General features: G+C 38.1%; 1 protein-coding gene across 2 annotated transcripts in view; it reads left to right on the forward strand.

Annotated features, from left to right (window-relative positions):
• LOC127413611 (leucine-rich repeat-containing protein 1-like) overlaps nucleotides 1-14084 on the forward strand; it is a 159098-nt gene that overhangs the window by 26540 nt on the left and 118474 nt on the right. For both annotated transcript variants that reach the window (XM_051650890.1, XM_051650891.1), the window contains exons 2-3: nucleotides 9497-9614; nucleotides 12154-12232. In XM_051650890.1, coding sequence (XP_051506850.1) covers nucleotides 9497-9614; nucleotides 12154-12232 — 197 coding nt within the window. The remainder of the gene's footprint in view (nucleotides 1-9496; nucleotides 9615-12153; nucleotides 12233-14084) is intronic.

Raw genomic sequence — 14084 nt, forward strand, 5'->3', positions numbered from 1 at the left:
GGTAAGTTCACTGCATGCGATTTGTCGCGCAGCACCACCTTCACTGCCATATGGGACACGCTGAATTCAGTAAAAAAACATATTGGAATGTACTCTAAACCTATTTATCTACACAATCGTTTGCAATAAATGCTTTTTTTAATGAAGCAACATAAAATAATGTTATGAAAAAGACTTCCGTCGGACTTGATTGAAGTTACACATGCAGTGACGGATGCACAAACACTTTCTTTTTATGTAAATCTGACCGAATCCAGACAATCTAAGAAGATTATTTTCTGCAGATTGTGATTTGGGTTCTGTTATGTGTAAATGAATTACACTTTGAATGTACAGTGCATTCAGAAAGTATTTAGACCCCTTCATTCTTTTCACATTTTGTTATGTTGCAGCCTTATGCTAAAATGCTTTCAGTTATAATTTTTTTCCACATCAGTCTACACTCCATACCCCATAATGACAAAGCAAAAAACAGATTTTTGATAACTTTGCAAATTTATTAAAAAGAAAAAAAAAATTGAAATATCACATTGACTTAGGTATTCAGACCCTTTGCTGTGACACTTGAAATTTTACTCGGGTGCATCCCATTTCTCTGAATCCTCTTTGAGATGTTTCTACACTTTGATTGGAGTCCACCTGTGGCAAATTCAATTGATTGGACATGATTTGGAAAGGCACGCACCTGTCTATATAAGGTCTCACAGCTGAAAATGCATGTCAGGGCAAAAACCAAGACATGAGGTCAAAGGAACTGCCTGCAGTGCTCAGAGACAGGTTTGTGTCGAGGAACAGATCTGGGGAAGGCTACAAAAACATTTTGGCTTCATTGAAAGTTTTCAAAAGCACAGTGGCCTCCATAATTCTTAAATGGAAGAAATGTGGAACAACCAGGACTCTTCCTAGAACTGGCCACCCGGCCAAACTGAGCAATCGGGGGAGAAGGGCCTTGGTAAGAGAGGTGACCAAGAACCCGATGGTCACTCTGGTTATGCTCCAGAGATCATGTGTGGAGATGGGAGAAACTTGCAGAAGGACAACATCACTGCAACACTCCACCGATCTGGGCTTTATGGCAGAGTGGCCAGGCGGAAGCCTCTCCTCAGTGCAAGACATGCAAAAAAGCACCTAAAGGACTCTCAGACTGTGAGGAACAAGATTCTCTGGTCTGATGAAACGAAGATTGAACTGTTTGGCCTCAATTCCAAGCGTCATTATCTGAGGAAACCAGGTACTGCTCATCACCTGTGCAATACAATCCCAGCGGTGAAGCATTGTGGGGATAGCATCATACTGTGAGGGTGTTTTTCAGTGGTAGGGACTGGGGGACTGGTCAGGGTTGAAGGAAAGCTGAACACAGCAAAATACAGAGATATCCTTAATAAAAACCTGGTCCAGAGCGCTCAGGACCTCAGACTGGACCGAAGGTTCACCTTCCAACAGGACAATGACCCTAAGCACACAGCCAAGACAATGCAAGATTGTCCAAGTGACAACTCTGTGAATGTCCTTGAGTGGCCCAGCCAGAGCCCGGACTTGAACCCAATCGAACACCTCTGGAGAGACCTGAAAATGGCTGTCCACCGACGGTCCCCATCCAACCTGATAGAGCTTGAGAGGGTCTGCAGAGAAGAATGGCAGAAAATCCCCAAATCCAGGTGTGCAAAGCTTGTTGCATCATACCCAAAAAGACTTGAGGCTGTAATCACTGCCAAAGGCGATTAACTTTGCAAAGGTGCAAAGTACTGAGTTAAGGGTCTGAATACTTATGTCAGTGTGATATTTCAGTTTTTTCTTTTTAATAAATTTGCAAAGTTATGAAAAATCTGTTTTTTGCTTTGTCATTATAGGGTATCGAGTGTAGATTGATAAATTATTTAAAGCATTTTAGCATAAGGCTGCAACATAACAAAATCAGAAAAAATGAAGGGGTCTGAATACTTTCTGAATGCACTGTGAATGAGATCTTCCTCAGGTAAATTAGATTTCATGATAATTAAGTTGGTAATAGTTAGCAATGCCACACTTCAGATAAATATTTTATAGTTTATGGCCATTATCACAGCTTAACTCAATGTTAGAATCCAGAGAACTTTATTTACTGAATAAAGCCGCACAGGTCTGTCTGTTGTCAGTTAAAGCTCAACGTGAGCTGTAAAAGTCACACAGCTGCACATCTCACGGCTAGTCTCTGCATGTGTTATTATTAAAGAGCACCTATTATGGTTTTTCAAATATTACCTTTCATGTATTGTGTTATATAGCTGTTTGTGAATGTAAAAATCTGCCAAGACAGAGTCTATGGTAACTCAAATAACCGCTCTGTACAATTGTGGTGAGAAGAATATCATCTCCGATTGCTATTTTGAGATGCGGGTTGGCGCTGTTTTGGCAGCACGAGGGGGACCTACACAATATTAGGCAGGTTGTTTTAATGTTGTGGCTGATTGGTGTGTGTGTGTGTGTGTGTGTGTGTATATATATATATATATATATATATATATATATATATAGAGAGAGAGAGAGAGAGAGAGAGAGAGTGGTTAGTACCTACCAAAAGTGGTCCAAGAAAGGACAACCGGCGACAGGGCCATGGGCGCCCAAGGCTCATTGATGTGCGTGGGGAGCAAAGGCTAGCCCATCTGGTCCAATCCCACAGAAGAGCTACTGTAGCACAAATTGCTGAAAAGCTTAATGCTGGCCATGATAGAAAGGTGTCCGAACACACAGTGCATCACAGCTTGCTGCGTATGAGGCAACAGTGCCCATGCTGACCCATGCGAGTCAGTGAGATGGACAGAGTTCAACTGAATTAGACACAAACACTCCATACATGGCATTTATATATTTTCTTAAAACTCCCTTATTTGGACAGTAAAATGTGATTGGAATTTGAAGTGCACAATAATATAAATAATCAATAAATAATCTATACAATAAAAGTAAATGCTGACTGAGGCGAACATTCTTCCTATGTCTTGATTTGTCATCCATGAAAGAGATAAAGAAAATCCAATGGGTTTAAAAAAAACATGAGGGTGAGCATGACTGAATTGCTGCTCACATGGTGCTTGAGACCAAACAGGATTTTCCACTCTTTGAGGAACTGCCCCATGCTAGTGAGGCATATGAAATGATACGCAGACTTTTTTATGCAGCACTATGAAGTCCACTATTTCTCCTTTTTGTTGTTGTTGTTTTTTTTCTTTAAATCTCCATGCAGGATTTCAGATGCTGTGTCACAATGTGTTTGAAATATGCTGTGTGAAGCGCAATGCATTATTCATTTATTGTATGGAACTCAAAGAGCAGTCTCACAGTTTTTGAAGTCGGTTCCTTATCATTCTCTGGTGGTTGTCCTTCCAAATTTTGTTGAAAAGTTTACCTGAATAAAAAAGTGCTTTTCCCCAAAGTTTTCAAAGTTTTAATGAATTTTTCTAGGTTTCAGCATAGTTGGTTGTTGTTGCCTCATATTCTAGATTTTGAAATGGTGTATAGACGCCAGGCATGGAGCATTTTATTGGTAATTTCTAGCTTATAGATAAGACAGGTGTTGAAAGTACTGGTAAGTTGTTCTGAATACCTGTAACATTAAATTCCTCCTTTAACCTTTGCTATGAGCATTGCTGTTCCCTTTTCTTTTCATCACAATGATAGTTGGAAATAGAAAACTTCAATTCCATTTTCTAACAAAACAAAACAAGATGTCTGATTAGTGAACACATTGTGTAAAAATTTTAAAACAGATTAGTGAACAAATTGTTCATTTGAGTCAGATCTTTTCAAATAATGAAGTACACCCAGTGTAGTCTGATTCTCAAACAAATGAATTGAATGAATAAATCTGTCATATGACTCACAAATCCCTCTTGAACTCACTCACTCACTGAATCAGTTGGGGTGGTTACTTGAATTAACAGATCAGACTCACTCCTTGCAAGTGTAATGCTTTTATCAGTTGAGTATCAGTTAATTTTACATGCAAAGATTAAAATGATTGCTGTCAGTGGATCTTTTTTTTTAACCCTGATTAATTGCATAATTTTTCATAGTTTGAAATAGCTGAAATTTGATTCTATATAAACTTATTTTCCTGTCGAAAATGCATGTTTCCTTCATAGTAGGGGTGGGCAATATGACCAAAATCTTATATCACGATATCACTCATTTTATATCAAGGTAACGATATATATCCTGATATAGTTACATTTTAAAAAAAAATAGATAAAAATTGGTTTATATGTTAAATAACCATATTTTAATGCCTATTTTTTTAATAATTATTTTAATAATCCAGTCAGTGAATTAAATACGTTATAAATGAAAACAACTCTTATGTACTGTGCTCAAAAGTTTGCATACCCAGGCAGAAATTGTGAAATTTTGGCATTGATTTTAAAAATCTGACTGATCATGCAAAAAAAACTTTATAAAGTTCCATTACCTTGTTACGCAGGTCTTTTGACAGTTCTTTTCTGCTCCCCATGGCTCAGTATCTAGCCTGCTCAGTGCATCCACGTGAGAAGCTCACAAACTCATTGACTATTTATACACAGACACTAATTGCAATTTAAAAAGCCACATGTGTGGGAAATTAACCTTTAATTGCCATTTAAACCTGTGTGTGTCACCTTGTGTGTCTGTAACAAGGCCAAACATTCAAGGGTATGTAAACTTTTGATCAGGGCCATTTGGGTGATTTCTGTTATCATTATGATTAAAAAAGGAGCCAAACAACTATGTGATAATAAATGGCTTCATATGATCACTATCCTTAAATAAAAGACAGTTTTTTCGCAAAAAAACAAAAATTCACAATCTCATCTTCTCCTTCACATGGATTTGAGGAATCAGCAGCCACTCCGACTTCCTCCACATTTCTCCAACAGAATGTGCACAGCAAACATCTAACATGCATTTCTTTCCACGCAGTGACGATTTTACATAACTGCGATTTGAGATGATAATCCAAATAATATGTATATTATTAATGTATACCAGTTGTCAAATTTCTATTGGTTTATCATGTCTGTATTAGTATGTATATCGTCCCTCCCCTAATTAGTGGTATTGCAACAAAGATATATCTCAGAATTAAATCAGGGTTCTCACAAAATAGCACTGGGATGAGTGACTGATAATGAGAGATCGAGAAAGCACATGTTTGATTGACACCGAGAGTGCACATAATCGCTCAAACTAACTCTATTTCTCCACACACCGTCTGATTGTTGCGACCTCATGTATACTCAGATTTGTATTTGCATATTTATTTTGATTTAATTGGTTTTTACATCTGTTTGCAGTATCTTTGTCCTTTACGTGTCTAACTGTACAGCGAGACAGAATTACTACCGTAATGACTCTTGAAAATGGGCACCTTACAGTTCATACACAAGTAATTCATTCATCAGACACAAAAACAACACAAAAAAGTGGCATATTCATCTGAATTACAGCATGTCTGAAAGTTTAAATTCACGAATGCTTAGAATTGCCAGCAACTCACCCTCCAGTGGCCGCAATGTCATGCTTTGAGGGCTGAGCAAGCACTCATTCATTAGAGTAGCAGTGCATTTGTGATTTTGTGTGTCATGCAATTAAAAGAATATCGGCCCTGAATCTAGGCACGATCACAGATTTAAGATGAAGATCGGTGGCCAATCGATCAGTGTATCCTTAAACATACACATTTCTCAGGCATAATTGATGCTGCCTAGTTATGTGTTCAACAAGCTGGTTTGTGCCAATAATGTAAGCCAGGCTGATTGGGACCTAAATGTCTTGATTGCATCTTTCCAGTAGAACACACACAGGAAGTACTATTTAAACACTTTCACGATGGCAGCACTGTGCTGTTTATTTCCAGCAAACACAGGCAGGTTGTTTGTTTCTAACGGCCTCTGCTATCTGTCTGACTGTGCTGTTTTATGGGGTGCTTAATATGCACTCAGTGCCAGAGAGAGGAGGGAGGTACTCAACAAGTAGGTCGGGCAGACAGACATGAATAGCTGATTACATCACAGACAGTGATACACTGAGCTGCTTTTGCCAGGCCACTGGACTTCACTAATTACGAAGCTTTTTTCCCTAGTTTTCGTTGTTTTGCTTGAATTGATTGTGGAACAGTCTGTCTGGATAAGGGTCTGTTTGTAGCCTCTTTGCTTGAACATTTCTAGGCCAGTGCATTGATAATACTTCAATGCAAGTCAGTGGTGCATCAGAATTACCCATAATCCTCTCTAAATGCAGTAAAGAGTTACAATATTACAAGATTATTATAATTATTACAGTTACAAGGAAAGAAATATTTTACTGTTATTTTATATTTTGTATAAATTATACATTTTATGAATTCAGAATCAGGAGCGTATTTCTATTTTGCAAGCGAGTCTCCATTAAACTTCACTGAAGAAATGAGCGCACATGCATTTGTGCCAATCAAACCGATCACGACAGAGAAAGGGAGTATGATTATTTTGAGTAAATTGTGCTGTAAGATAAACTTTGGTTTTGGACATCAAATATAGGTTTAAATGTAACTGTAATTGAAATCCAACATGTTAGAGGTCGACCGATAGTGGGTTTTGCCGATACCGATAACTAAGATGGGAAACGGTCCGATAGCCGATTAAACAGCCGATAGTTTTTAAAATGAATAATATGAATGAAAACTTTACATTTAATGTAAAATATAGTGCTGAACTTTAGGAGTATCACTTTCAATGGCAATAATTTCTACATTTCTCTCAAACTGGTACCTTCTTCTGAGCCTTTGTCATCTGAAATTAATGGAAATATTATTTATTTAAAAAAACATTTTTTGTGGATTTTTTCCCCTTTTTCTCCCAATTTGGAATGTCCAATTCCCAATGTGCTTTTAAGTCCTCGTGGTCGCGTAGTGATTCGCCTCAGTCCGGGTGGCAGAGGACGAATCCCAGTTGCTTCCGCGTCTGAGATCGTCAACCCACGCATCTTATCACGTGGCTTGTTGAGCGCGTTGCCACGGAGACATAGCGCGTGTGGAGGCTTCACGCCATCCACCGCGGCAACCATGCTCAACTCACCACGCGCCCCACCGAGAACAAACCACATTATAGCGACCATGAGGAGGTTACCCCATGTGACTCTACCCTCCCTAGCAACCGGGCCAATTTGGTTGCTTAGGAGACCTGGCTGGAGTCACTCAGCACGCCCTGGATTCAAACTCACGACTCCAGGGGTGGTAGTCAGCATCTTTACTCACTGAGCTACCCAGGCCCCCAGTTAATGGAAATATTAATTAAAATATTACAGGTCAAATGTGTTCAGCAGTAACATAAAACACTGCCTTGTAAAACACCGATCAGCCACAACATTAAAACCACCTTCCTAATATTGTGTAGATCCCCCTCGTGCCGCCAAAACAGCGCCAACCCTCTCACCACAATTGTACAGAGTGGTTATCTGAGTTACTGTACACTTTGTCAGTTCGAACCAGTCTGGCCATTCTCTGTTGACCTCTCTCATCAACAAGGCATTTCCATCCACAGAACTGCCCCTCACTGGATGTTTTTGTTTTTGTTTTTGGCACCATTCGGAGTAAAATCTAGAGACTGTTGTGTGTAAAAATCCCAGGAGATCAGCAGTTACAGAAATACTCAAACCAGCCCATCTGGCACCAACAATCATCCATGTGATTATCTAATTAGCCAGTCGTGTGGCAGCAGTGCATAAAATCAGGCAGATACGGGTCAGGAGCTTCTGTTAATGTTCACATCAACCAAGAAAAATGTGATCTCAGTGATTTGGGGCGTGGCATGATTGTTGGTGCCAGGCGGGTGCACTTGGCGATTCCTGAGAAAACACTGTTGATATTCGAACTCAGCTGCCAAAACAAACACACCCCTCCCTTCAGTGCTCCTTTGGAAGCTGCGCCCTTGACTTATCATAAGCCTTCTTTTTTTAGTTTATATTCGTCTGACATTTTTCTCTTAGTCTGTTTCTCAGCCATTTGTCCTACTTGGAGTTTAGAAAGTTCGCATCAGCCAGATTTGCCGTCGCTCTTCTAATGAATTTCCCTTTCGCTCTGCCCCCATCCTGTGCATGCGCAAGAACCACCCCCTGTTGCTGATTGGCTGGAGTAGTGTTGTGTGGATTGGTCCGATCCACTTTATTTTTGTCCCATTTACAGAGCCAGGGCTGTGTACAAATACTAGATTTTTTCAGCCCACCCACAGAACAGACAGCTAGCAGACTGAGGAGATATTTGCAGAATTTGACAAAAAGTGTATTGGATTAGAATTACTGAGTGCACCTTTAAATCACAGCATTTGCGCTTTAATGATCACACTGGGCCATGTAGCAAACTGGTTATCTGGACAAGTGAAGCTTCCATCAAAACACATGTCAAAATAAAAGCTAGAAGCCAGAAATGGAAGAAATTGCGACAGAATATTTACTATAGTAGTAGCAGTAGTAGTAGTAGTAGTAATAATAATAATAATAATAATAATAGAGTTATTACTATTAATAATAATAAAAATTAAGCAATACATCACAAGCACGAGTGCTGTTGTACTGAAAAGTTTGGGGAAAGTAAATGCAATGGTATGTTGAAAAGTAGTTGTTCTATATTCATTGGTTAAAGGTTTTAGGAATTGATTTGATTAGACACTTTTTTTGATAATGAAATTAAATTAAACTTTAAAGCATGGAATTCTAAAAAAATAAAATAAAATGGAGAACACATGATTTAAGAGAGAATAAAACAGATTTCAGTAGGGCCCTACTTAAAAACGCTTAAGCAATGCATACTTCATTGAGAAACACTTGAAGGACACATGCATTTGTTTTAATGAATTATTTACATTGAAATGTAATGTTTTAAATAGGCTAAAGGAGTGTGTTCAATATCACATTACCATATTAGCATATTTTTTCTGTGTTATTGATATTGATATCGACAACCGTGAAATGTACTGGTATCAGTACAGACTACTGACATTTTGGTATCGTGACCACACTAGTTTCAAACTATTTTATAAAAACAATGGGTGTTATACGGTATTTACTGTGCAGTATTTAGTAAGTAGTATGCTAGTATTCCATTCCAATAGAAGTCTGAGTCCATGTCCACACTAAGACGTTTTCGTCAGAAAACATTCTCTCTAAGTTCACGCCTCTTTTTCACACTACAAAAGTGTTTTCCTCCACAGAAAACAGTGTTTCGAAAATGCTCTCCATGTCTGCATACTTTGAGAAAAAATAAATAAATACGTAGTAAACTGAAAACTTAAACGAACTAGTGTGAACATGGCCTTAGATTCAATGTTCTCGATAATGTGTGTGTTTTTCATAACAGCTGGGAGGTCAAAGTTCAAAGCATAGCACAAGCATTAGTCATACACTTATACATAATAAAATGTCTTTGTTACTTTTCTTCCTGTATTGATGATTATGCATCACTTTTCCAAACCGCAACGTCACTTAATTGGTGTTTCTTGTTCTGTTTCAGCCATTCTTCAATTTGACGAAGTTGAGAAAGCTCAGCCTGAGTGACAATGAGATCCAAAGGTTACCCGGGGATATTGCCAACTTCAACCAACTCGTTGAGTTCGACATCTCTCGAAATGGTATGACAACTTTCCCCATTAAACCTACAACATAAACAAAGGCCTGTTGCGATATCTAATCGAGATTATTTAGCTAACTGTGATCATTGTGCATTTTCAGTTCCAATCCCAAATTGGCATCCAAATAAGGGAAGTTCATGCAAGTATAGAAATGCAGTGTAATGCATATTTTTTATCTTAGATTATTCAGATGATTAAAATACATCATATTATCATGGCAGACGAGTAAAGCATTGATTAGACAATACAGAAAGTGGCTATAGAAGGCAATATATTGTTTATTTCCTCATTGCACATAAGCCTATGACTGGCCTACAGTCCACAGCAATTCATTTTGCAACTGAATGCGTCAATCTGTCAGAGGTGGACTTAATATCAGGGCTTTTATAAGGACACGTCTATGTACACATGCATCGGATGCTTTTGGAGCTTCTCCGTTTGGATGTGTTGTGTCATAAACAGCATTTTTAGCATGCTCTGTAAAGTTAAACGTAGTTTGAAATGTACATTCACAGTTGTGCTCCATCCAGCTGTGTTTGATCATAAGAACACGTCTTCATCTTGTGCTGTCTGCTGTCGGTAAGTGTGTTTATTGCCTGTACAGCTGGAGTTGGGCTTACTGCCCCTTGCTGACTGGTGCCCCACTCACACCGGGGACGGCATGTCGCAAGTCGCTGGTGGGCGTTCCTACTGCTGCCACCGCTCTAACGTTTTTGGTGAACAGCACAACTGGCCATAGTAGCGTTTGAAATGCTGATTACAGATGATACTGCTGATAAAACTAAGATATTCTAATTTTGTTTTGTCTCTAAAAATGCACATTCTGCAGGGGAGAGTGTTTTATATAAACTGCAGCAGTGCTTAATGCGTCATATCATTAAACAAGACGAACGTTATATCAATATATGAATCAAACTCACTCAGAATGCCAACTCGGTTTTCCATGCATTATTTTATTAGGCCATAACTATGTGTGTGGTTAAAGACAAATGATATAGAACAGTGAAACTGCTCACAGAAACTTTTAACTTCTCCATCTTGCCTGCACATGACTCCAGTATCTCGCACTCACCCTGCCTGGAGATGGATGACGTAAGCTCCTCTGTCTTCACTCTCACTGGTAGTTGCTCGCGAATGTCGCTTGTCATTTGCATAAAGTTGTAATTTTCTCAACTTGTCTTGTCGCTCCCCACAGCGATCTCTGTCGCCAACGGTCACGACAGCTCATGTCGCCGGAAGTCGCTGTGCTCTCATTGAAAATGAATGGGACGGTGTTGCTGTCTTGCGCGATGTCGCTGGCGGTGTGAACGGGACTTGAGTCTTGCAAAAATATGAAGGTGGTTTCTCAAGCTTGTATTGCTCCAGTGGTAGGAAAATTCCTATTACGTTCCAGTGGTATGATTAATTGCATTATTTGTTATATAATTAATTGCACTGAATTAACATGTTAAATTGACAGCCCTAGTGACAATTATTCATCAGTCAAAATGTCATGATAGTGACACTCCTAGTTAAATGTTATACTTACATTTTTACTCAAACGGTTTAATGACTGTATGCTCTGTGGGGAAACTTTGGCGTTCCCACACACTACCAGCATACACCCAACATATTTCTGTAGCTGGTTTTCAGAGCTCAGCAATTATATACAGCATTTGAGCATCTTCATAGTTAATCTCAGCCTGTATCTCAGTGCAACCCTTACAGGAACAAGATCAAAACGGTAATTATTTTGATTTTCGTTTCCGCTATTTTTAACTATTTCTACTATTTTTGGGCAAGCAGCAATTTTGAAACCATACTTCATGATTTGCAGTGTTTTAATTATTTATAAATGCCTTGTTCTCTCTTAATAACAGTCTTTGTGTCTTATATATTGACATTTTATTCAGGCTGAACTCTGATCTCTATTAGTTATTGCTCCTTTTTATGGCAGGCTCATAAATGGTTGAAATATTGGCTCTGTGCCACACCCTAGTTAGTTGCCTTGTTGTCTACCTTCTAAGGCAACATCCTGCACTGACATGGAACCTCACAAATGACCCATTTGGAACATCTTCATAGTCACTAATTCTGTGCGCCATACTAAAAGCGCTCCTTAAGCAAAGTGCAGATGATACTCGACTCACTTTTGATGTCAATAGAGTATGATGTTAGCATGTTGCTAAGCTAGTGACACGATACTCTAAAAAGCATAAATACACATATAACACACTCATATTGTGGAAAATAGTATATTTTTAATTAGATTAAGTTTAGTTAGATACATTTTAGTTGTAATTTTCTGTATTGAATGAATTTTAAGTATTTTCAACATTTCACTCAATAGAAAAATAGAATAGAACCAGTTGGTGACAATAGAAAACAGAAAATGTCGTTTTCAATTGGAAAAGTATTACTGTGGACGTAGCCGTATAGAGCATCTTGGGCATCCTCTCCTTTTGAAAAAGCCTTTACATCAGGAACGCACCTGATGCTGCTACTTCAAGGTTTTGATTTTTGTAAGTGGATTTAAATGTGTTTTCTCTTTTTCTTACAGACATTATGGAACTCCCTGAAAGCATTTCATATTGTAAAACCCTCCAAGTAGCAGATTTTAGCGGAAATCCTTTGACAAGGTAATTGATGTGCATTTAAGCTTTTGGGTATGCTGCAGTTAGTATTTGGGTATATTTAGGGGGCCAAGCATCGAAGGTGCTGGAACCCTATTGTATCCGTTAGGATTTTCTTATTATTATTTTTTTCTGCCCTAAAAGCGAATGGGCAGCAAAGACCGTAAGTCCTAGAGACACCAAATCCCGACCGCTACTCAGGTGCATACCAATGTTATAATAGTTTTACATTTTAAATTTCAATTTTTATTTCTATTTCATTTTAAATTTTTTGCCCCAATTTAGTTTATTTTTCATTTTGTTTGTTCGTTTTTTGTTAGTTTTAATTTGGTTTTAGTTTTTAAATATTTTATAGATTAGTTTTAGTTTTTCATTACATTTAGTTTTTATTTTAGTTTTAGTTTTTATATCAAGTGATACATATAGAATGGGGAAAACAGGCATTTGTACAGTTTGTAAATATACTTATAATATTAAAATCTTCATTTTAATAAGACCAACTGAATTTCATTACTGATATTACAGTAGAAGAAAACTCATAATTCCAATTTAAGAATGCTTCTTTGTTTATTGAACTTTAACCACAAAGTCCTCTTTAGTGCATTTAACATGAGAAAGTCTTGTCGCAACTTTGAAAACTGAACATAAAACAAACCTCTATACCAATTCCAAATGAAATGTAAAGCAAATCACTGATTGATGGTTTCAGACAGAATGAGTTAAACATAAGACTGCATGTGCGCATGTGTGTGGGAGAGAGAGAAAGAAAGTCAGAATAAATTACTGGATATTATATTGTTTTTGTAATATTAGCAAACTATAGTTATGGCAAGTTGTTTAGGACATTTATTTTGTGCATGACACAAGTAATCTGTCTCCTAGAGATGAATGTAGTTTGGTGCGAAAAGTGCAAATCAATTCCAGAACAACAGCAAAGGACCTTGTGACCTTGTTTTAGGAAACAGGTAGATGAGTATCTATAGCCACAGTAAAACCAGAAAGGCTGCTTAGCAAAGAAGAAGCTAATGCTCCAAAACCGCCATAAAAAGCCAGACTACAGTTTGCAAGTGCATATATGGACAAATATCTTACTTTTTGGAGAAATGTCCTCTGGTCTGATGAAACAAAAATTTAACTTTTTGGCCATAATGACCATCAATATATTTGGAGGAAAAAGGGTGAAGCTTGCAAGCCGAAGAACACCATCCCAACCGTGAAGCATGGGGGTGGCAGCATCATGTTGTGGGGGTGCTTTGCTGCAGGAGGGACTGGTGCACTTCACAAAATAGATGGCATCATGAGGAAGGAAAATTATATGGATATATTGAAGCAAAATCTCAAGACATCAGCCAGGAAGTTATAGCTCGGTCGCAAATGGGTCTTCCAAATGGACAATGACCCCAAGCATACCTCCAAAGTTGTGGCAAAATGGCTTAAGGACATCAAAGTCAAGGTATTGGAGTGGCCATCACAAAGTCCTGAGCTCAATCCAATAGCAAATTTGTGAGCAGAACTGAAAAAGCATGTGCGAGCAAGGAGGCTTACAAACCTGACTCAGTTACACCAGTTCTGTCTGGAGGAATGGCCCAAAATTCCAGCAACTTATTGTGAGAAGCTTGTGGAAGGCTACCCAAAATGTTTGACCCAAGTTAAACAATTTAAAGGCAATGCTAACAAATGCTAACAAAGTGTATGTAAACTTCTGACCCACTGGGAATGTGATGAAAGAAATAAAAGCTGAAATAAATAATTCTCTCTACTATTATTCTGACATTTCACATTCTTAAAATAAAGTAGTGATCCTAACTGACCTAAGACAGGGAATGTTTTCTATAATTAAATGTCAGGAATTGTGAAA

Source organism: Myxocyprinus asiaticus, chromosome 23, assembly GCF_019703515.2.
Source record: "Myxocyprinus asiaticus isolate MX2 ecotype Aquarium Trade chromosome 23, UBuf_Myxa_2, whole genome shotgun sequence".
In the NCBI taxonomy this organism is placed as follows: Eukaryota; Metazoa; Chordata; class Actinopteri; order Cypriniformes; family Catostomidae; genus Myxocyprinus; species Myxocyprinus asiaticus.